The sequence below is a fragment of the Medicago truncatula genome, chromosome 5 (assembly GCF_003473485.1).
Source record: "Medicago truncatula cultivar Jemalong A17 chromosome 5, MtrunA17r5.0-ANR, whole genome shotgun sequence".
NCBI classification, from domain to species: domain Eukaryota; kingdom Viridiplantae; phylum Streptophyta; class Magnoliopsida; order Fabales; family Fabaceae; genus Medicago; species Medicago truncatula.
Genome location: NC_053046.1, coordinates 8988337 through 9011009, shown reverse-complemented (window position 1 = coordinate 9011009; position 22673 = coordinate 8988337). Strand labels below are relative to the sequence as shown.

Sequence of the window (22673 nt, the reverse complement as noted above, 5' to 3'; positions counted from 1 at the left end):
TTTAAGGAAAATCAGTATCTTTGCTTTTTAAATTTTTAAATATAAAACTACAAGTATGTATTTTTTTTGGTACAAGTATTTTCTTTACCTCCTTCAGCACTTTTAAATTTGTTTTTTTCTTCTAATAATACCCTCAATTATCAATACAAATAACACATGTAACAAATATATAAGAATAAATCTAAATATCAAAATAAAAATATAACAAACACAAATGTTCAATTTTTTTTATCATTTAAAAAGTGTAACAAAATAGATGAATGTCTATATATTTAAAAAGTGTAATAAAAAATTTTACTTTTAATCGCTAGTGACCTATAACAAATGTATCTATACTATATATAATAGCGAAAAGACGAGCACTCACGTGTCCGTCTTTCTGCTCTTTTTATTGTGCCAACGTTTGAAAATTATGAATGATGTTTTTATGAAATTTTAATTTTGATTAAAAGTAAAAATGTAATTATTTTTTACTTTCAAATCCTAACAAATCAAACTAATTATGATTATTTATTTCAATGAAACCAACAATATAACAAAAATATATAAGTTAAATTCTTATTTTTTTAATGACACCAACAACAATCTTTATTATAGAAAAAGCTGTTGTTTAAGGGTATAACTGGGATAATGAAAATATAATATAATATATATATATATATATATATATATATAAATATATACATTCATCTAGTTTGTTACACTTTTTAAATGATAAAGGAAAAAACTAAACATTTGTGTTTGTTACATTTTATTTTAATATTTATATTTATTCTTATCTATTTGTTACATGTGTTATTTGTATTGAAAATTAAAGGTATTTTTGAAAGGAAAAATCCAACCCAAAAATACTGAAAGGAATGGTTTTCTTTATATATATATATATATATTATATTTGTTCTTTTGGGTTTGCTTTTTCTCCTTCTAAAATTACCCTCAACTTTCAACACAAATAACACATATAACAAATATATAATAATACATTCAAATATTAAAATAAAAGTGTAACAAACACGATATGAGTATATTTCATTTATCTTTTCAAAAGTGTAGCAAGTTAGATGAGTATATCTATACTTACTTTTTTACTATCCCAATTATTTCTTTAAACAATTTTTCTATAATAAAGACTATTGATGGTCTCGTTAAAAAAAAATAAAGAATTTAGATTATTAGTCTTCAAAAAGTTTTCCATCACATTTTTTTGTCCTTACTTTTTTAGTCAACTAGTATGTATCGTATCATTTGAAATTTTGAATTAGTTTCTTCCAAAAAACTGTTTATTATTATATTATAAGAATATCTCTAAAAAAAAATTAGATAAGGACAACGATTGTTTAATTGTCTTTCCACACCCATGTGTTAGCAATTGATGTGATTATGGTTGGTTTCAACTCATGTACTACTGAGGCATACTTTCAAGAGATAAGAGCAGATTTAGCTCAACAATGATGTTTTTTCCATCATCCCATAAATCCTTAATCTTAAGGCATAAATGATTTGGAAATATATTTTGTATCATATTAATAAGAGGATACTTGACGGTTCAAAGGATGGAGCCACATAATTGTATCTTCATCTCCAATTTTGTAGGCGGAACCATCATCAAACGCATCACGAGTTTTGATGATTGAATACCTAATAGGTAAACATGTCTTTGCTTTTTCTGAAAATATATTACCCTCTTTCAAGTATTTATCGGCAAGGATAATATCAAATTTTTCGCAAATTCCTTCTTAGGAGTTGGCAGTATTTGAAGATAATATGTACTTCCCAAGCCATATCTACGTACTTTGGTTCTTCTCCTCTTCTTCATTATGTTTCCCTTTTTCATCTAACACCATTAACATTCCACTTTCTTCTTAGTCAAAGTTTTCCTTCTCCACGATCTCAACCATGTTAGGTTTAGGGTTATCTACAATTTCATTCTGCATTAATCATTTTTGTAGAGTTGTAATAATTAATAGAGAAATATAAACTTTTCTCTCTCACTTCTCTCCAGATTTCCACCGTTATCCTCCTCCCACCTAATCCAACCTTTCTCCGGTGAGATGTAGATGCAATCGTTGGGTGGTGCGATGACTGTCTTTGGCCGTCTGCATCACTCAGCGACCTATTTCTCCTGGCGGCCGTTTTTAACATGTTGGATAGTTCGTGGTGGCATTGTTTTGCGGCACTTTGTAGTGATTCACGACGGTATTTGGGGGTGGTTTCGTGGTCGTGTTGTTGCTGGTTCTTGTGGTGGTTCGTGATCGTGATGTTGGTTAGTTTGTGGTCGTAGATCTAGATTCGGATCGGGATCTAGATCTCGTGGTGGTTTATGGTAGTGATGGTTTGTTATTTTTATGGTTTATGATTGGATCATGATGTTGAATCTTTGTGGTTAGTTATTTGTGGGATTTGTTTTTTAAGTTTTATGGGTTGCTGTTCCAATGGCATTATATAGTTTACGACAATGTTCCAGCTCTTCTTGTTCAGATTTGCCACTTTTTCTAACTAACCTTCCTCCATTGCCACACAAATAACTCTTTTTTTTACATTGATACCACAACTAACACATTACTTTATTGTATGAACTTCACCCATGTTTCATTTACGTTATGTGTTGGCTGCTCGGTCTTTGTTTTTTGGGTGTTATGGTTTTGTAGTGTCTCAACCTTTTTTGGGTGTGTGGTTAGATTTTGGCGTTTGTTTTGTATTAGGTGGTGCTATTTGGTGGTGTTATATGATTGTTAATGGAGTTATTTCTTGTGTGGTGGTCGCCGCTGTGTTGGGTCCATATTTGTCGTCGCTGACTCTTGTTGTGTTTGGGTGCTTAGAGTGTGGGTGATATTCGAGCTGAACTTGTTTCCTTTTCTATCATGATTTCGGTTTAATCACTGCCGATCCTATCGAATGCCTTACTGTTTTGTGCTTTGGATGTTGGTGGGCTGATTACTTTTGCTTCGAAATCAGGAGCTAGTGTCAAGCTGTAAGTGGTTTGGCTGGTTATGATGTCTTCTTCGGCGGATTGAAGATGAGGGGTACCTTATTGATTTGTCAAAGGAGTGGGGGTGGGGTAGAGAGGTAGTGAAAGCCAAAGGAGTGTTCAAATAGGACTTTTTGGGTGTGGTTTAACCATGGGGAGATGAAGAGGATGTTTGATTGCGCGAGGTGTTTCTTTGGAGTGAGTAGCGGCGATGAGTGGTTATGGATTTCGTTTCAAGTGGTTGTTGGGATAGAGTTTCTTTAGGCGGTGAAATTGGTTTTGGTGGTGGTGGGGTTCATGGGTGTTGAAGGTAGGTCTTAGGTGGGTGCTGTGTGTATTTCGTGTCTTTATTGGTGTTTATTTTGGGTGTTCCGCATATATATGGTGCCTTCGTAGTCTCTGATTTACCAATCTCTGTTCGTTCTGAGTAGGGGTCGAGTTTTAAATAAATTTTGCCGTTAAAAAAATAGAGAAATGTTAAAAGTGCCCTTAAGACATTGATTAAGAGGATAAAAATATAAATATTGCATTAAAAATGATGAATTTAACGTTTTAAAAGTTAAAATATTGATGCTTAATTTTCGAATGAGTTGAATAGAATAGGTATTGGATATTTAGCCGCGATGATGAAGATACCTTTGCGTTGGTTCAAACTATCCCGCTCTCTCATGTGTATTATGTTGTTGTGGGAGAAGCCTTGGGTTTATTCCACGTTTACAATGACTAAGTGACATGCAATTTGACGAAGTCGATGTCGTCTTGGATTCAAAGATTACAATAGACGCCTTCCACCATCGTGAGGTTGATGTTACAGAATTTGGACAAGTAATTTCAGCATGCCGGAGTCTTTTCAACACACACTTCTCAAACTTGAAGATTGAGTTCAACGAACAACAAGCAACTGAGGTAGCTCACACCCTTGTTGGGGTTGCTACATTAACTGTTAGTCCCACTATTTATTATCTTGTACCTCGTTGTATAAACTCTCTTATTTTTAATGAAATGTTATAAGTATATTCCTTTTCTTTAAAAAAAAAAAGTTAAAATATTATGTATTAAAAAAAGTTAAAAAGTTAAAGGCTTAATTGCACTTTTGGACCCCTATCTTTTCAAAAGTTGCGGTTATGGACCCCTAACTAATTTAAATACAAAACAGCCCCCTATATTTTGATTCTTTAGCAATTTTGGACCTCCAAGACACAAAAAAAAATAAAAATTGACACGTGGCATCTCACTTAGGGTGCCACGTCAGCGTTGACCGAGTCAACAATGGATTGAGGGTTCAAAACTGCCAAAGAATCAAAACATAGGGGGCTGTTTTGTATTTAAATTAGTTAGGGGTCCATAACCGTAACTTTTGGAAAGATAGGAGTCCAAAAGTGCAATTAAGCCACAAAGTTAAAATATTAAGTATAGTCCTAATGGAATCTTTACTGGATTTTCAACTGAGTTTGTGGGAAGAGCTTGGGACTTGGACGAGAACAATGTGAAGACACTCGTTGGAAAGCAGTCCGCTAAAGGGATTGTGAAGCTTGATGGAAAAATCAGCCTTCCTCAGCCCAAGGAGAAACACAAGAATGGCATGGCTTTGAACTGTCTGGAGGCACCATTGGATGTTGATATTAAAAATGGTGGAAGGGTTGTTGTCCTGAACACCAAGAACCTTCCTTTGGTTGGTGAGGTTGGTTTAGGAGCTGATCTAATGAGGATTGATTGAAGATCCATGTGCTCTCCTGGATTCTCTTGTGATTCTGCTTTGCAGGTTACTTACATTGTTAGGGGGAGCGGACGAGTTCAGGTTGTTGGTGTTGATGGTAAGAGAGTCTTGGAGACAACTTTGAAGGCTGGAGATTTGTTCATTATGCCGAGGTTTTTTGTTGTCTCAAAGATTGCTGAAAATGATGGAATGGAGTGGTTTTCTATAATCACTACCCCTAAGTGAGTTTTTCTTAACTTTTAATCAAGTTGCAGATACTGTTATCCTTTTGTTCTTTGTTATTTGTTGTTATATATGCATGTGATGACTGATAAGCAATGCACTCATTATCTGTCTAGTGTATAGACTATACAATATACATAGATTTTGGCTATTCTATACTCTCGAATTTGTGTTTCTTTGAAATTTGAAGTCACTCTCAACATAACATAAGAGCTTTCATGTTTCTTATTGAACAATTAATTATCATTAGCATAGAGTGTCTGTTTGGATTAACTTTTTTAAACTTATCTAATTGTATAAGTATTTGTGAAGCACTTTGGAAGAGCTCATGAAACAGGTCCTCAAACTGTTTTCAGCTTCTTTCCATAAGCTCTATAGGATAGCTTATGAAAATAGCTTGCAAATTATATGAAAATAGTTTGACTTTATTACTCTATCTTTTATTATAGAAATAGTGTATGCATAAACACTTATATGATATGCATTTGTGTTAGAAGCATTCAATTAAGTTGTTAATCTAAATGAGGCATTGATCTAGTTTTTTTACTGATTGTAGTGCAATATGAGAAATAATCAAGGAATATTATACTTACTATGATTATGATTTTTGTTTTTTCAGTCCTGTATTTACACACATGGCTGGAAGTTCTTCGGTGTGGAAGGCCCTATCACCTAGAGTTCTGCAGACTGCTTTCAATGTAGATCCAGAAGTTGAGAAGCTCTTCCGTTCAAAGAGGACTGCTGATGCCATTTTCTTCCCTCCTCCAAATTAAAGTAGAATATAAATATGCTGATGCAAGATATTAGCCGGCCCTAGCTTTTTAGTGAGAGAAACTCCAACTTCTCTCTAAGTTTTCGTTCTCTTTCACTCGTTTAGGAGGGGTGATTTTAGGTTAGGTCATTTTTTGATCTAAAATCACCCTCTGCATCCTTTTTCCATTTTCTTTCAATCTAAAATAAGTGATTTCCACATATATCAAGTGTTTTCTTTTGTGTTTTTTTTTCTTCGTGATTTCGTCGTCTTGTGTGACATTGTTTGATTCCGCGTCTTGTTGCGCTGTTCGTTTGTTTCATATTGATCAGCTTTAGTCAATCACATATACAATCGATGATTTGGACGACAACGTTGCAGATCCGGAAGCATTTTTTTGTAGGCATTTTGTCGTTATATACTATTAACTTGGATGTTGTGAGTTTGTTCGCAGATTAATCCTTTACGCTAGCGATGTTGATTTTGATGTATTCTATCAATTTGAATGAATGAATATCGTTTTGTTTTTGTCAAAAACAATAAATTATGTTGATGCCCATTTTCTTCCCTCCTCCAAATTAAATATAGAATTAAGATTTTTTTTTTTTTTATGGAAATAAGCTTCAATAAGCCGTTATAGACAATAGTTTTTATCTACTTTATGAAGTTTCTGGAATTTTTTTTATTTTGGATTTAAAAGGAGTTGATTGCCTCCATTGGATTTTTAGGGATGACCTCTATTTGATTTGTCTTTAATATTTGCTGCCTTAGACGTAGTTATTTTTCTTCCCATTAGATACAATTTTTGCTTTTCATTATGATACTAAAGAATGAAGAAAATAGACAGCCAAAGAATCTTTTAAATAGTATAAGTTGGGACGAATGGTCTCACACGGTTTGAATTCAAAGCTCGTTTTAGATTCACATTCTTTCAATCTACCGCAGTTTAATTTCTCTGCATCTAGGCTAATCGTGATGCATTCATAGCCTATATAATGTTAATAAAAATCGAGTAAAACAAATAAGAGGATGAATTGAAGAACTCATGGGCTTGCTTGCTCAAAAAAACTCATATTTCCCAATATTTACAAAATAAAGGACAACTTTTAAAAATATAAACAAAATAAAGGAACAAAATAAAGGAACAAACAAAAAGGCAAAACACAAGAAATTCATCTTCAATTATAGTATTTCATGTTTAGTGATCAGCATGTGATATTTCATTCCCTAAGTATGGTAAAAGAGGCAAAAAAAAATGGGATAATCCATTGAACAAGAAGGAAGAGCAAATTATAGCTAATGTTAACAAATGCCCTTTGAACATGAGCCATAAAACCAAAAGAAATTTTATTATTATATATATTTTTGCATAAAAAACAGTGTATTTATTAATTTTAAGTATTGCATGATGAAGATAAAAATTTCATAACACTATCTCTTTTTACAAATCCTTAAACAATGCCCTTATTTTGTAGTATAATGCGAAATTCAACTGTTAAAAGAAGCTTGTGTTGGTATATAGAAGTCATTATCATGTGCTGTTAAAAAAGTAAGAGCGACATTACCAAATAGATGGTGTTGAGACTCTGAAAAAAAAAAAAAAAAAAAAAACCACACCCATCAAGATTAACATGATGAAGTTGGTCAAATGGGTCTATTGTATGCAGCAAAAAATAAAAAAGACCTGTGATTTACTTTGCAGAATAACCCTTTGTTAGTACCAATTTTAACAGCAAGTAACTTACATTTTTTAACAGCGATAGCAATTACTTAAGACAATAACCCTCATGCCAAACCAACACATTAGCTCATCAATCATCATAAACAACTACTATTACTTACATTTCAGACCGCACTTAAGTTCAAGCAGTAAGATAAACGCTGTCCAGTGAAACATAGTCAACACTCAGCACAAAATAATCCAGAAGATAAACAAGTACTTAGCATATATAGCATTGATCTACATTGCGGAACTTTGATGAATAAAACAAACAGCATAAATCCACAATGCAAATTTTAGTTGAAGAGCATCATTCAAATGCCCATTGGTTTTCCCTACGAACTTCCTCCTCTTCCTCAGGTGAGAAGTCATTCTTGATGTTGAATGTCTTGCGGATCTCCTCTGGTGTTTTTCCCTTGATCATGTCTGCAACAGTTTGGCAGGTAAGATCCAGCAAGCTCTTGATATTCAAGTAGTTAGCAGCCTAAAAAGAAAAAATGCAAAGCCAATAATATATTTAATCAGCCTTATCCATTTAATCTAAATAAACACAACACACTGCAGTACAGAAAACAAGAGAGAATGCAAAATGCAATGGCAATCAAAGACGTTTTTGTGGGTTTTAACAACAAAATGATTATAAAATTAATCAGAATCCAAACTTCAACTTCCTAAACTATAATCCAGACTAATTAGGTTTTTTTAATAATGGAATCCAAAAACAATTTTCAGTAACACAAACAAACAGGCATATTTGGGCTCCTAAAATTTAAAAGAATAAACCCACATTTATTAGAAGTTGTAGCACCGACACTGCTAATCGATAGTGTGATCCAGAACCTTGACAAGTGATATAGTACAATTAATTATGACAATCTCAATATTTTGATGGTGACGACGTGTCCGATACCAACAAGTCCATGCTTTGTATGTTCTTTATTCATAAAAAAACCAAGATCCCTTGCGGCTAGTTTTATTTCATAAAATCATTGATGTTTGGTTTAATCTTAAAAATAACCACTTAATTCACTATAGTTCCATACAAACAATGATATCATTCTAATTTCTAAAGTTCTGTACAACAGTGAAAAAATATGATATTTTTGCTTAAAACTTGTTTCAACTGTTTCCTAGAACACGGTGAAACCAATATGATATGTAAAGCACAAACTCCTAAAACCAAACAAGCCCTTAAATTTCAGTAAACGCTTCATTAAGCTAAACCCTATGGATTAAACAAAAATAGACACAATCAATTACATGATAAACCACTTCTTTAAACAACAAGACAAAATTCACCGCAAAAAAGTTAACCTAATAACATAATCAGAGACATATCATCATATAATCAATAAAATTGTAATTAACTTCATCCCTAAAACCAATAAATAATCGAAAACAAATTAAAACAAATAACACAAACCCTAATCTACCCCCAAATCATCAAAAACCGACAAAGAAGCACCAAAATCAACAGAAAAACGATTAGATCTAAGAATAAAAACTCACCAAGATGAGATCGAAAAGCGTAGCCTGGTCAACCTTAACAAACTCACCATCCCAGCTCTTAATCTCATCCTCAGAAGGCTTCTCTTCAGCAGCAGCAGCCTCAACATGCTTCTTGCAATACTCAATCACCTTCGCCAAGATCTTACTGGTAACGTTGGGAAGAGGGATTCCACTGTCAGCGCAATCATCTTCGATCATATGCTTGATCGTCTGAGATTCCAAAGCAACAGCTTCATCGACCTCGAAGGTCTCGCCATCGGAACTCTTGAGAGTGATCTTTCTTGTTGAAGACATCGTGATCGTGATTGATTAGGGTTTGGATGAGAATTTGGAAACGGTGTTTGTGAAATCGCTAACCCTAATTTTAGTTAGAGAAGAAAATTGGGTAATGCGAAAAGTGCGATGGGTGAGGTTATTTATAGTCGATTATTGTTGAGTAATATCCGAGAGAGACTTTTGATTATCCAATGTATCACGGTTATGATTCTTCTACGTGTCAACCAATCATTCATTAATCTTTTTTGAAATAAATTATTTCATTTTTTTGTTAAAAAGAAATAAGTGTTTAAATTGTAGATTAATTTTCCCTTAAAAAATAATTGTGCTCATTGCTATTAACTTTTTTTTTTTGATGTGATAGAATAAAAATAAAGAATTTTTTTCTTATCTTTTTTTGAAAATATCAAAATGAAATAAGAGCCTTGCTATATCTCGCGAGAGATTATCTCACGAGAATTCCAAGAAAACAACTTTTTGTTATGTTCCATCATTTTCTTTTTCTTTTTTGGATAGGTTATATATCTTGCTTTCTTTCCTGCACTACTCATAAACAGAACAGGCAAAAAAAGAGACCACCTATGCCTCAAAAAAGACAAGGCCACCGCTTCTGTCTCTTTGCTACTACTGTTACTAGGCATCTTATAAACCACCATCATTAGCTCACTATATTGCAAGCATGTGATCATATATTGTTAGTTTAATCCAGTTGGATGTAGCTTCAAAAGCATAAATGAAATTGTTACAATTCTGCTTCATGAAAGATGAATTCAGTACAATTCGTGAAATACTCGTGATGAGCGTGTCGTGATGTTTAGCATTTTTGATGAAATAAATACCAACAACATATCAACCTAGCAGTTTGTCAAAAAAAACATATCAACCTAGCAGAAGATATACCAATAAAGAGAGCTCAACAGTTTTTTTTTTTTATTATGATAGTAATAAGGTAATAAATCTATATTAATTCGATGATATTTTAGAAACAACGTTATTGAAGACTAGTTGAGATTCGTTTATATTTCAAAATTGCGAGTTTGAATTTTTTTTTCCTGTTTAGGTTGCTTGAAAAAGAAGAAGAAGAAAATGAGGGAAATATATTATTTTTTTCGTGTACTTATTGATTATTTTTTTTTTAAATTGTGCTTACTCTTATTTAGTTTAGGGTTAATTAATTTTTTGGTCCCTATAAATATCTACAGTTTTGTTTTTAGTCCCTATAAAAATAAATCACACTTTTTAGTCCCTACAAAATTTTCCATTAGTGTTTTTAGTCCCTGTTAAATTAAAATTTATTTAATTATGCTTAAACTGAAAGATTTTTTACTGACATGTTCATAACATCGTAAAACACTCTTTTATAAAATCTTTTAGTTTTTTAACATGTAATAAATTAAATATGAATTTTTCTAAAAGCCAAATTTTTAAGATTATATTAATGAAACTTTGGACCTAATAATAAAATTTTGAGTTATCTTTTTGCGGAGGAACTTTGTATAATGTTCTAAATAAGTATGTAAAAAATATGTTGAAAATTTCAAAGTTTAAGCACAATTAAGCAAATTTTAATTTTACAAGGACTAAAAGTATGTGTTGGTCCCTCTTAAATTATAATTTGTTTAATTATGCTTAAAATTTTATATTTTTAAATGATTTTTAACAGATATGTTAAGAACATTATAATAATCTCTTTCATAAAAAATTAGAATTTTTTAACATGTAATGATTAAATATAATTTTTTTAAACGTAAAAAATTCAAGATAAACCTAACGAAAATTTGGACTTAAAAATAAATTTTTGAGCTAACTTATTGCGGAGAAACGTTTTATAATGTTTTAAACAAGTATGTAAAAAATCATTAAAAAATTTAAAATTTTAAGCATAATTAAGCAACATTTAATTTAACAGGGACTAAAAACACTAACGGAAAAATTTGTAGGGACTAAAAAATATGGTTTATTTTTATAGGGACTAAAAACAAAACTGCAGATATTTATAGGGACTAAAAACTTAATTAACCCTTTAGTTTATTAGTTTATTTACGTAAAGTTGCAAAATAATTAATAGGAACAAGGATTTTTTGTTAGACATGAATTTAACTCAAAGAACGACTCCTTTCAAACATGTTTATGTCAATTTTCTGATTAAATCTTAGTTTTATTTGAATAAAAGAGAGTTTGATATATCATTGTTAAGGTTTAAAATAGTTTTATTTGGAGAGAGATCCAATGACAAAGGTCTTGGATAAAGAAAGATTAATTATTTGTAAATATAGAGGAATTTGTTTATAGAGGAAACATTGAGGATATTTTCTCGAATATTTGTGGTGTATTTCATTTACCCATATTTTATAAGTATGTTGTACCAATTGATACAATACAATCAGGCCACATTAACCAAGCCATAAAATTAATAGCTAAAAAAAGGATCGGGAACCAAGAAATTGAGTTTCGTAAAAATTGATTTTTCTCATTAGACTGCATTGCATTTTTTTATTTGATAGGGGGTACACTGCTTTATTTATAAATTCAAAATTGGTCCAATTCAAAACTATATACGTGTCTCCAGTGAATATATGTGTGGGGTTGGGATCCTCTCCATAGTAGTATGTGTGTGTCTCTCCACTCTCCCGTGATTTTCTTGCTTCCTATTCATATCAATATATTCACTCAAAAAAAATAAAATCATATCAATATATCTTCTACATTTAAAAAACAAAACCTCCTACATTCCTCTAAAAAAAACACAAGTCTTCTAATTTATTTTTTTTAAGGAAAAGCCTTCTACATTCTTATTAATTTACCTTATTTGATAAGTCAATGACATCCAAACAATCTCAAGCTTACAAATATATTTACATTAATTTCTTTTTACCCACTTTCACCCGTATGAGTGTCTTTGATCGTTACTGTTTTTTACATATCATTATTTAATTCTTAAATTCATAAATCATAAAAATAATTGTAATGAAAAAAATATATATATATATACATACTGTCAAAAAATATATGAAAATTAAGTGAGTATTGCCATTTCGTCTATCTAAAAAAACAATGCAACAACAAGTGTAAGTAAGGATTAATGAAACAACAAAATAAACTAAACCTTATTAAATGAGCTTACATTCTAAATTACTCAATTGGTCATCGTACATTATCAAACGTATACAACCATCATCCATAAGCACCACAATACATTATATGTGATGACTGCAAAAACACTCACACTTGCTAAACTGAAACTAGAAAGAGGAAATTAAATGCTGTGTTAAACATAACTGAATCAAAGAAACAAAACCAACATATCACATTCTTGAGCAAGAAAAGGTCCAAACCCAAAATACAACAAATCTCAAGCCTCAGATAAGTTATCAGTTCAAAGGCCATCAAACAACCGCATGTGGTCTTCGAATGTCTCCCCGTGTCTGATTTTGCTCAGTGATCCATCATCTTCAACCTGAGATATTATACAAGAAATCATTCTTTAAGACGGGAAATATTGATGGACTAGTCAAAAAAGAAAAGACAAATATAGATCGAATTAAAATTGTGTTTTTTTAAGCAAAGGTGTAATTCTCATCATACCATTGCAAACAAGAAAGCTAATCAATATTATAATTTCCAAGTATGAAGTATAACAAGCAATATTTTTTGTTGATTTTTTCAATATACGCATCAAATTTCTAATTCTTTTTACCTAAGAAGAGATTTAGAAAAGCTATTAAAATGATACATTTTAAAATGGTTCTTAATTTGTCAACTGTTATTGAAATGTGTATTATTATCTCAAAACCACTTTCTCTTACTATATAGAAGCCAGTCTAACTACATTAGTAAATGAAGAAAAGCTGGTACATACCCAATACTCAGGAGGTCGCATCTTTAGATTGTAAGTAGATGCCATACTCATACAATAAGCACCGGCATCATGAACAACCAGACCAGTACCCTGCAAATGAAACTCAGATTAGATATTCAAACGTTAAACAAGTTTGTGATGTTGCCATCATTATCCAATGTTGTGAATTGCAGATCACTAAAAATAGTGCTGTGTTCAAATTCCTCTATGCTACAATGCTATAGTACTGTTGAAGTCACTATTTGACAACGCCTTGTACTGAATAGCGTATTGCGGAACTATAGTGATTTGTTCAGCTTTCGCTATGCTATAGCCGCTATTTGACAACGTTGAATTACCATCCAATGTTGTCAATTGCAGATTGCAAAAAAATAGCAGTTTGTTCAAATTTTGTTAAGTTGCAGTGTTGTAACGCCATTAGAGTTTCAATTTGACAAACTTCGTGCTAAATAGTGAATTGTGAAACACTAGTGATTTGTTCAAATTTCGCTACGCTATAGTGCTATAGCCGCTATTTAACAACATTGACATCATTATCATAGTTATGCTAGTCATTTAGCCTATATTATTTGTGCAACTATTTAAATATAATATCAATACATCATAGTACCTTGGCAGGAGTTGGAAGTTCTCTTCCTTTTCCCAAGAAATCTGCAGACTCACAAACAGGGCCAACTACATCAAAAGTTGTAATCTCGGCATTTGCTGGGGCAGGAGAAACCAGCTCTATATGCTGCATAAAAAAAGAGACTACGTTAAAAATTCATTGAAAATAAAACTGTCACAAACAAAGCTGCATTACGGTAGCATTAGCATCAACGAACTAAATGGTCTTAAGCTCTATCAACTTCCAGCAACTTCTTTACAATGCAATTCTTTAGACAAAGCTTTACTGCTGTGTTAACTTTAACTGGATTCATTATCCACATTCCCAACGAAACCATAAAATATTAAAACATTGAGTGAGTTTTAATAGTGCATCATATATTCGTTGAAAGCACAGGCACTTAAAGGGTCTAGAATCCTTCATAGGACTCCAGCATAATCCTTATAAACACTTTAAAATGACAAGACAAAAGAGACTAAGAGGTACTTGAACAAATACCTGATAAGCATCATAGAGACTTGGGCGGATAAGTTCAGCCATACTTCCATCAATCACAATGAAGTTTTTAGAGCCATTGGTTTTGACACCTGTCACCCGGCTAACTAAGCAACAGGTGTTTGCTATAAGTGATCTCCCTGGTTCAATGATGAGTTTAAGACCACGGGAAAGAACAAGCTCCCGTACCTACTCCAACCGTAAAAAAAAAATCAATTAGCAGGGATAATTAGTGAAAGGTACAATTAAATCAATTAGCGGTTATTTGATGCTTTTACAAATTTAATAGTTCTGAAGGGATTATTTACCTCATGTCCCTGCATGTCACAGTTACAAAGTGGATATATAAAATGAAAATGCTAAGAATTCCCATTTATCAGTGGTATTCCTTATTCTTATACCAGAATTAAAAACTTAATCACATATAAAATGCAAAGATAAAGTGAGTTAAATGAAAGTCCTCACAGTATCAATTAGATCTCTGGGTTTAGGAAGGACAGCACCGGCATGATAATAATCAATCCCAAGTCCACCACCGATATTCAAATAATCAACTTCAAAACCCTGAGCTCGAATTTCGTCAATGTAGTTGACCATAATAGTGGCCGCATCCCTGAAAATATCTACCTGGAAAAGGGGCAAAATAGCAAGCAACAACAATTTCAGCACTTATATTATGATAAAGATTAAGAATCAGCATACAACCGAGCAAACTGACCCTATCAGCATATAAATATAAACGGATCATAAAAGAAGAAAAATAAATAGAACAAAAGTATATCCCAAAATAATAAATGCACAATAAAAAAAGAAAACATAGAATGCAGAAAAGCATATCCCAAAGTAATAACGCACAAGATGAAGCAGAAAAGCAAAGACTTTTAAGGATAACCTTGGTAATGGTTGATCCAAGATGACAGTGGGCCCCTACAAGCTTTAGCTCAACAGGGTGCTCCTTGACAGCATCTAAAAACCACTGCAGCTTCTCATTTCTAATGCCAAATTTAGAGTTCTTATTCCCTGTGGCAACATAAGGATGGACCTAAGGATAACAAAGATAAAAACTTTTAGATTATAACAATAAATTTATAAACCAAATCATAAACCATGCCAATGAGAGTTAGAAATCCAGACATCTCAAAGCAATCAATCACAAACAAAGAAGAAGTTTTTGATGAAGGCAAAAACGAGAAGAGGGAAAGAAACCAATGTAATCGATGAAATTGAGGATTTTATTTAATTAATTCTTTTCCCACTCTGCAGAATAACTACCATAGGAATAAATAAGATCATTGCTTGTGAATGTCTTTTTAGGCAAGGAAACGTTATTGCATTTCTTCGGCAATTAAAAGTTCAATTCAAGTAGGAGCAACATAAGAATTATGTGCCCTAGTATGTAAATAGGACACCCTAGCAAGATTGTGAGCGACCCTATTTGCTTGCCTACATACAAAATTTATCTCAAAAGATGTGGGAGATGATAAAATAGTTTGACACTTTCTGATAATTGATCCAAATTCAGAAATCATAGTGAAAGGGTTTATAAGAGCCTCCATAACACTTTGTTGTCAGACTCGAAGTGGACCTGCTCCCTTACCCAACGCTTGAAGTGGAATATCTCTAATAAAATCTGCATCACTGGGGTTGAAGAGGCTTCTCACAAGATTATTGCGCCAAGTCTTCAAAATCGGGTCAAAAAGATGAGAGACCATAAGATGCTCCATTTTAAAGGTACGGAAGAGGATGGCGAAAGTTGAGGCTTAGTGTGGATCCAGGGAGGGATCCCACAAAAGGAGTATTTGGTAAAAAATTAAACATTTATTTTGTCCTACGGAAACTTCTTCGTGTCTGTCTAAACGGCGATTGCTTATTTATTTAGCAACAAATGATAAGTAGCATATTTTCTTAAAAAAATTTACTAAAAACTCTAAGAGAACCACAAGATGTAAGCATCAAACTCTGCAACTCAGTAAATAAACTAACAATTAATATACCTGCGGATCAACATCAGGATTAATCCGAAGCAAAACATTCACCCTCTTTCCAGCAATTCTTGCAGCTGCCACAATGTTTTCCAAGTCAAATTCACTGTCAATGTTGACAAACACGCCTGCTTCGGCAGCCAAAACCAAATCCTCCAAGATTTTCCCATTTCCATTAAAGATACACCTATCCATTAATACAGTGACCCAAAAATACACTAAGAATCTCATAGATAAATCAATTCATTCCAAATTCCAATCAATTAAACAAACCAATTCCATTGAAAAACTAACACAAACAAACATGTAACCAATTTGATATAATCAGGTAAATTCAAAATGAAACATGACAAAGCTGAATCAACCTTGTGGGATCAAATCCAGCACGAAGAGCGAGTTTAAGCTCATTTCCACTGACAAGAACAGCACCACAACCCAAGCTTCTCAAATGCTCCAAAATCTTGTAATTATTATTAGCCTTAATAGCATAACCAATAATAGATGTTAAACCTTCCAATGCATCTTTATATGCTTCAACGTTTCTAGTAATCTGTGGCTTACTGTATAGATAAAAAGGTCGTTTTTCAACAGATTCCATAATCTCAGCCACCTTGAGATTCTCACAGTGGAGATACCCATCTTCGGATTTGCTGAAACAATGGTCAAAATTAGTGATTTTGGTGGTTTCTGGTGGGGTTTTGGATAGAACTGCTCTGAGAACAATGGGTTTGGTGGTGGATTTGGATTTGAGAGGGAGAATGAAGTTTTGGGGTAATGGGTTTTTGGTGAATGAGTGATTGAAGGTTTTGGGGAGGGAACAAGAGTGGGAGAGGAGGTGTGTGCCTACCATGGTGATGATGATAGAGAGGTTTGGTTTCAAGAGTTGGAAATGAAAGTCAAAACCCTCGTTTTTAAGGCTCTTTTGATTATGTTTTTGTATTTACTAGTAGTATTATTTTTTTTCCGTTTTTCGTGCGCTCTATTTTTCTTCAACAAAATACCTTCTGGATTATATAATTCGAATTTGAGTTTTTCCTATCCTATGGTGAAAAAAAAAAAAGAGTTTTTCAATCGATTTGGATTTTATAATCCAAAAACCTAAAAAAAATAGGGCGCGTTATTTTTTTTCTTCTTCGGATTATAGAATTCGAACACCCCCATAAACACCCTTTTTTTCATGGTGTTGATGCAGGTTAGATTACGTAATCTTAACTGTACCCGCACCAATTTTGAACATGTTTGTAACATGGATAATCATTTTAAGGACAATATTAACCTTCCTAACTCTCATCCTTGTGTTTTTATGATTTTACTTTACAGAGATTTATCATTTTTTTACTTGGTTTTTTGGTTGTTTTTAAAAGCAAAATTCAAAATTGCAAAAATGTGAGAGATTATGATTGCTGATTATACGTATGGATAGTTAGGATTACGTAATTCGAACTCAGTTCGGATTATGAAATCTGAACTGCAAAGAGCATTTTAGGAAATTTTATAGGGTACGTGAAAGTGTCATAGGGTGGAAAAAGTAATAGTTATGGTTTTTTTGTAGTTTTGTCGAAAAAGGAAATGAGTTTTTCGGGCTTGATTTGGTCATCAAACAATTGGGTCATGTTGTTACTTTTTCGACCCTTCTTGTACGTGAAAATGATTTTGATTTGGATTAAAAATTATATGATTAGATTTTTTGCAATTTCATATTATAAGAAACTATATTTATATTTTTTAATAAGATTTGGAGTGAAAAAGCCCAAAACCATGTAGTATATATAAAGCATAGATATACACTCCCGTAGCAACAAACAAACAAACCGAATCTCTCATCCAACCCCTCTCTGTTTCTGATTCTCTCAATCGCAGGTTGCTTCCTTTCTTTCATTTTCTTACGTGTTGTCTCTGTTCTGATTCCTTTCTCTATATGTTTCTGCCTATTTTACTTTCTTTCTATTCTTATTATTTCATACTCTCAATGTTTCTTTACTGCTTTGCCTTAACTTATTATTTTTTTCATGTTTTGTTTCCTTGAATGTTATTGGTATTATTTGCAAATTGCAAGTATGTTCTTATGTTTTGTTTTACTTAAGACTTGTGCCTTTTATTTCAAATTATGAACACTTCATGAGTTTTTAGTAATGTCTTTATATGTACGTGTATAACTGGAGTTAGATTCTAATGTTGATTAGTTGAAAATACATCAATTTTCTACGTTTGTTTAATTTCTTTGTTTTTTTACTGGCTGGGAATCATGGAAGTTGATAAGGGTACTGGAGAGTATGAGATATCAGAAGAGAGTAGACTGGTGAGGGAGCGACAGGAGAAAACGATGCAAGACCTCACGATGAGGAGGCGTGCTGCTGCTCTTGCTATTCCCACAAATGACATGGCAGTGAGGGCCCATCTTCGCTATCTGGGTGAGCCAATTACCCTCTTTAGGGAGAGGGAGATGGAGAGACGAGACAGGTTGCGGATGATTATGGCAAAGCTGGATGCTGATGATCAGCTGGAAAAGCTAATGAAAGCTCTTGAGGATGAAGAGGCCGCAACTTCTACTCCAAATGACGAGGCTGAGGATGATCGGCAGTATCCTTTTCACAACGAAGGCTCAAATTCTCTCCTCAATGCAAGGATTGATATTGCTAAATATTCTTTAGTAAGGGCTGCATTGCGTATCCAACGTGCCCGGAGAAGAAGAGATGATCCGGATGAAGATGTGAATGCGGAGATGGACTGGACATTGAAGCAGGCAGGAAATTTGAATCTTGAATTCAGTGAAATCGGAGATGTTCGGAAACTTACTGGCTGCTCGTTCTCCCGTGATGGAAAAGGACTTGCTACCTGGTATGTTCTTTTTGCAAATTGGGCAGCTTAAAGTTTAATTTTCCATCTTACTTGCCTTGTCTAATCTTCTAATGCCTTTTTTCTTTTCTAGTTCTCTAACTGGAGCTACCAAGTTGTGGAGCATGCCTGATGTAAAAAAAGTTTCTACCTTCAAGAGGCACACCGAGAGTGCTACTGATGTTGCATATTCTCCTGTGCACAATAATCATTTAGCAACTGCCTCTGCTGACTGGACAAATGATCACAATAATGATTCAGCAACTGCCACTATTAACTGGACAGCAAACTATTGGAATGATCAAGGATCTCTTTTGAGAACATTTAAGGGTCATAGTGATCGTCTTGCACGCATTGCCTTCCATCCATCAGGGAAGTACTTGGGCACTGCTAGCGATGACAAGACATGGAGGTTATGGGACGTTGAAACGGGAGAGGAGTTACTTCTTCAAGAAGGTCATAGTAGAGAAGTATATAGTTTGGCTTTTCATCATGATGGATCATTAGCAGCATCTTGTGGAAAAGATGCTCTGGCTCGTGTATGGGACCTTCGAACTAAGAGAAGTCTTCTAGCACTAGAAGGTCATGTCAAACCAGTAAGATATCAAAGATCACCCTCTTCTCTTTTATCCATCTTTCTATCTGCTTTTCCATAGTATTTTGTCAGGCTGACCATTCTTGAATTTCATTTTTAGATTCGCGGCATCAGTTTTTCTCCTAATGGATATCATTTAGCCACTGGTGGTGAAGATAACACTTGTCGCATTTGGGACTTGAGGAAAAATAAATCCTTGTACACCATTGCCGCTCACTCTAAATTAATATCGCAAGTCAAATTTGAGCCACAGGAGGGTTACTTTTTGGTAACTACCTCATCTGACATGACAGCCAAGGTATACCTTTCTATTTCTTTCTACCTAGAATAACTATATTCTTGTAAAGAAGTTACTTAGTAGTTTATTACATTTGATTATACTTATATTTATGTGTTAACCCCAGGTTTGGTCAGGCCGGGACTTTAAGCATGTGAAGACACTATCAGGGCATGAAGCTATAGTTAGTTCTGTGGATGTTCTTGGAGGTAGGATTTCTACCTTATAAATTATTAAAAGCTAATTCTAAAAAATTGTCCCATTTGCTGCTTATTGTCCAAGGCACCGCACTATTATTATTAAAAGCTAAAATAACTGTCTCTGAATCACTCTCAATCCACAACTTAGACCAACCCATGTTATGGGCTCTTTCTATGGCAAAAATTACTTGCCTTATACTCAGCCAAAAGAGCACTGCAGTGACCAATGTTTTCTGCCATTAGTGTTAGGTGTAAAGACAAACATCTCTTAAAATAGTGACATAGGCTTTTATGCATCCAAAACTATAATAACAGAGATCTCCATTTATGAAAATGATCTCTACTGATTATGCAGTGTTGCCAAAGTGAAAGGAAATCCAGAGCAATGGATTTTCATTTTCTTTTACTTTCATATTTTGTCATGTTGAAAAATGAGGATTTTATTTTCCTTTTACATGGCCTTTTCATATGGCTTATAAGCTTCAACCTAGAATTTGTTTGGAAATATGGAGTGCAAACCTTGAGCCTGTTTTCAAAACATTATCATTACAAAACAAAGAAATAGAACATCTTATGTTCCAAAATCAAGCATATATGTACCATGTGCCAGTTGTTGCGTTTGGGAACTGTTTTCATTTTATGATCTAGTTTTTGTGCTTTGAAGGTCTTCGTTTTTTTCTTCCGGTGGAATATATTGCGCCTATTATATTATATATTGCACAAGTTTATTGTCACACAATATAAAAGCTTCAAACTATAATCCTGTTAGCATGGTTGGTTTGTGTCCATGTTGTTTTTGCCTTTCTTGTACTGATTTTGGTATGTATTCTGCAGATGGTGGGTATATTGTTACAGTCTCCCATGATCGCACTATAAAGCTGTGGTCCAGCGGCTCTACCAGTGAGCATACTATGGATGTTGACTAAGGCTATTTGAATGATATATGATCTGTACAAGGACCTTCATCATTTTTGTTAGAAACATAAGCTTAGATTGATTCTGTGGCTAGCATGTGGTATCACATATCTACTAATTTGAGTGACATAGGTTAAGAATGTAAATAATTCTTTCTTGCTTTATGCAGCATTAGTAAATTGTCTTTTATGTGACATGCATCATGTACTTCTGCTTCTTTGTTTTTAATTTTGCTCTTCCTTTTTTATATAAATACATATTTCACTTGTTAACATTTGTTTGATCTGATCATTACTAGTGACATGACACCAAACCTCAAAATGACAATCCAGTATTAACTTGTCTAGGTTGTAACCAAAAAAAAAAAAAAACTTGTCTAGGTAACCCTTCCAATGCATCTTAATAAGTTTGAAAAATTCTAGTAATATGTGGTTTACTATAAAGATAGAATGATTGTTTTCCAATCAATTCCATAATCTCATCCACTCTGCGACTTTCACAGTATAAATACCCATCTTTGAATTTGGTGAAACCAGGATGAAAAGGAGTGTTTTCTGGGGATAAAACTGCTTTAAGAACAAGGGGTTTGAGGATGCGTGGTTTGAGAGGGAGAATGAGGTTTTGGGGTAAAGGGTTTTTGTGGAATGAGTGTGTAGGATTTGGGAAGAGAACAAGTGCGAGAAAGGACGTGTGTTGTGCCTGCCATGGTGATCATGCAAAAGCCTAGTTCTCGTTTTTTAGTCGGATAGTCCCTTGGTTAGAATTAATTCAAGGTGAATAAGTGGGTTGTTTGGAAAACAAACCATGGTTCTAGTTGATATGTGAGAACGATTGTGCCCATATTTTTAAGTAAGAATATGGAAAATATTTTAATAGAAAACTATTACTATTTATGATAGAATTTGACTTGGTCTAATTGTTTTATTCTCGATTTATAAACATGTTTCTAATTTCAAATTTTTGTATCTCTTGAACGTCGCATTTGTGTTTATATTAGCGAATATTATCGAGAAAATTCTTATGGACAAACGCCGCTATCAGCACGTCTCATACTATTTCATTGTTTGTTCATTTTGGAGATTTTTGTAGTTGATTTAGTAGCAAATTTGATTTGAATTTTCAAAGATATTGATATAGTTGTGTTAGGTGGTCTAATTATTTTTTTTTGGTCAAGTAGCCTAGTGGCTAGAGCTCACACAATTTAATTGTGGAGAAGTGGAGTGTCCGGGGTTCGAACCCCGGCTCCTGCATATAATATGCAATATCCCTACCAACTGAGCTAAGCTCACGGAGATAATGTTAGGTGGTCTAATTATACAACAATATTAAAGACATATAAGTTTAATTAATGTATCTCTTATTTATTCTCATTAACATTCAATTGATACTTGTATTTATCTGTTGATTATTATTTCGAGTGACCTTGTTTTAGAGGTTACAAGTTACATGTCAACATATTTGTTTGGTCAAGATTACAGCTCAACATGTGAATACATTGTTCTATTATTGGAGATATGGGAACGCAAAAACAAATATGCTGCACGCAATACTTGAAGAGATTCAGATCTCCTATCCTCAAAGGTCAAGTTATTGTTACTTATGAAATGTGTTCACCAAGGAGATATGAGAGGTAACTAGGGAAAAAATAAGGATTTTATTCCCGTCACAAAAACAAGAAGAATGTTAACGAATACCCTTAGATATTAGCTGGTTAAAGTACTAAATGTACTAAGTTTGTAACAAAA

The 22673-nt window shown here is 33.2% G+C and overlaps 3 protein-coding genes and 1 pseudogene across 4 annotated transcripts; 2 read left to right on the top strand and 2 right to left on the bottom strand.

Annotated features, from left to right (window-relative positions):
* The first annotated feature begins 4389 nt into the window (after positions 1–4389).
* On the top strand, positions 4390–6020 carry LOC11430288 (13S globulin basic chain-like; annotated as a pseudogene).
* A 1423-nt stretch (positions 6021–7443) lies between these two features.
* LOC11430287 (SKP1-like protein 1B) lies at positions 7444–9291 on the bottom strand. The gene is made up of 2 exons (XM_003612177.4): positions 8888–9291; positions 7444–7862 (listed from the first exon to the last, which is right to left on the bottom strand). The coding sequence occupies exons 1-2, from the start codon at positions 9179–9181 to the stop codon at positions 7689–7691; spliced, it is 468 nt and encodes a 155-aa protein (XP_003612225.1). The 5' UTR covers positions 9182–9291; the 3' UTR covers positions 7444–7688.
* Positions 9292–12264: 2973 nt separating this feature from the next.
* Positions 12265–17017, bottom strand: LOC11429414 (diaminopimelate decarboxylase 1, chloroplastic). Its single transcript, XM_003612176.4, has 8 exons — positions 16472–17017; positions 16119–16293; positions 15017–15166; positions 14590–14751; positions 14128–14313; positions 13633–13755; positions 13023–13112; positions 12265–12620 (listed from the first exon to the last, which is right to left on the bottom strand). The coding sequence occupies exons 1-8, from the start codon at positions 16954–16956 to the stop codon at positions 12540–12542; spliced, it is 1452 nt and encodes a 483-aa protein (XP_003612224.1). The 5' UTR covers positions 16957–17017; the 3' UTR covers positions 12265–12539.
* An 829-nt stretch (positions 17018–17846) lies between these two features.
* Positions 17847–21131, top strand: LOC11434456 (U4/U6 small nuclear ribonucleoprotein PRP4-like protein). 2 transcript variants are annotated; one of them, XM_024783583.2, is made up of 6 exons: positions 17847–17966; positions 18359–18944; positions 19036–19537; positions 19637–19834; positions 19941–20022; positions 20848–21131. In XM_024783583.2, the coding sequence occupies exons 2-6, from the start codon at positions 18430–18432 to the stop codon at positions 20937–20939; spliced, it is 1389 nt and encodes a 462-aa protein (XP_024639351.1). In that variant the 5' UTR covers positions 17847–17966; positions 18359–18429; the 3' UTR covers positions 20940–21131. The 2 variants fall into 2 exon arrangements, with proteins under 2 accessions (XP_024639351.1, XP_039690803.1); XM_039834869.1 differs by having other exon boundaries at positions 17852–17966; positions 18347–18944.
* Positions 21132–22673: the final 1542 nt, after the last annotated feature.

What these genes read in the sequence shown, in the direction of transcription:
- LOC11434456 (XM_039834869.1), top strand. Translation starts at nt 18,352, where the DNA reads ATGGAAGTTGATAAGGGTACTGGAGAGTATGAGATATCAGAAGAGAGT. An exon ending in TAGAAGGTCATGTCAAACCA is followed by an intron (nt 19,538 to 19,636) that starts GTAAGATATCAA and finishes TTTCATTTTTAG; the next exon opens with ATTCGCGGCATCAGTTTTTC. An exon ending in CATCTGACATGACAGCCAAG is followed by an intron (nt 19,835 to 19,940) that starts GTATACCTTTCT and finishes TGTTAACCCCAG; the next exon opens with GTTTGGTCAGGCCGGGACTT.
- LOC11429414 (XM_003612176.4), bottom strand. Translation starts at nt 16,956, where the DNA reads ATGGTAGGCACACACCTCCTCTCCCACTCTTGTTCCCTCCCCAAAACC. An exon ending in TTGGATCAACCATTACCAAG is followed by an intron (nt 14,752 to 15,016) that starts GTTATCCTTAAA and finishes CCCCTTTTCCAG; the next exon opens with GTAGATATTTTCAGGGATGC. An exon ending in AACTTCCAACTCCTGCCAAG is followed by an intron (nt 13,113 to 13,632) that starts GTACTATGATGT and finishes TTTCATTTGCAG; the next exon opens with GGTACTGGTCTGGTTGTTCA.
- LOC11430287 (XM_003612177.4), bottom strand. Translation starts at nt 9,181, where the DNA reads ATGTCTTCAACAAGAAAGATCACTCTCAAGAGTTCCGATGGCGAGACC. An exon ending in CGCTTTTCGATCTCATCTTG is followed by an intron (nt 7,863 to 8,887) that starts GTGAGTTTTTAT and finishes TTTTCTTTTTAG; the next exon opens with GCTGCTAACTACTTGAATAT.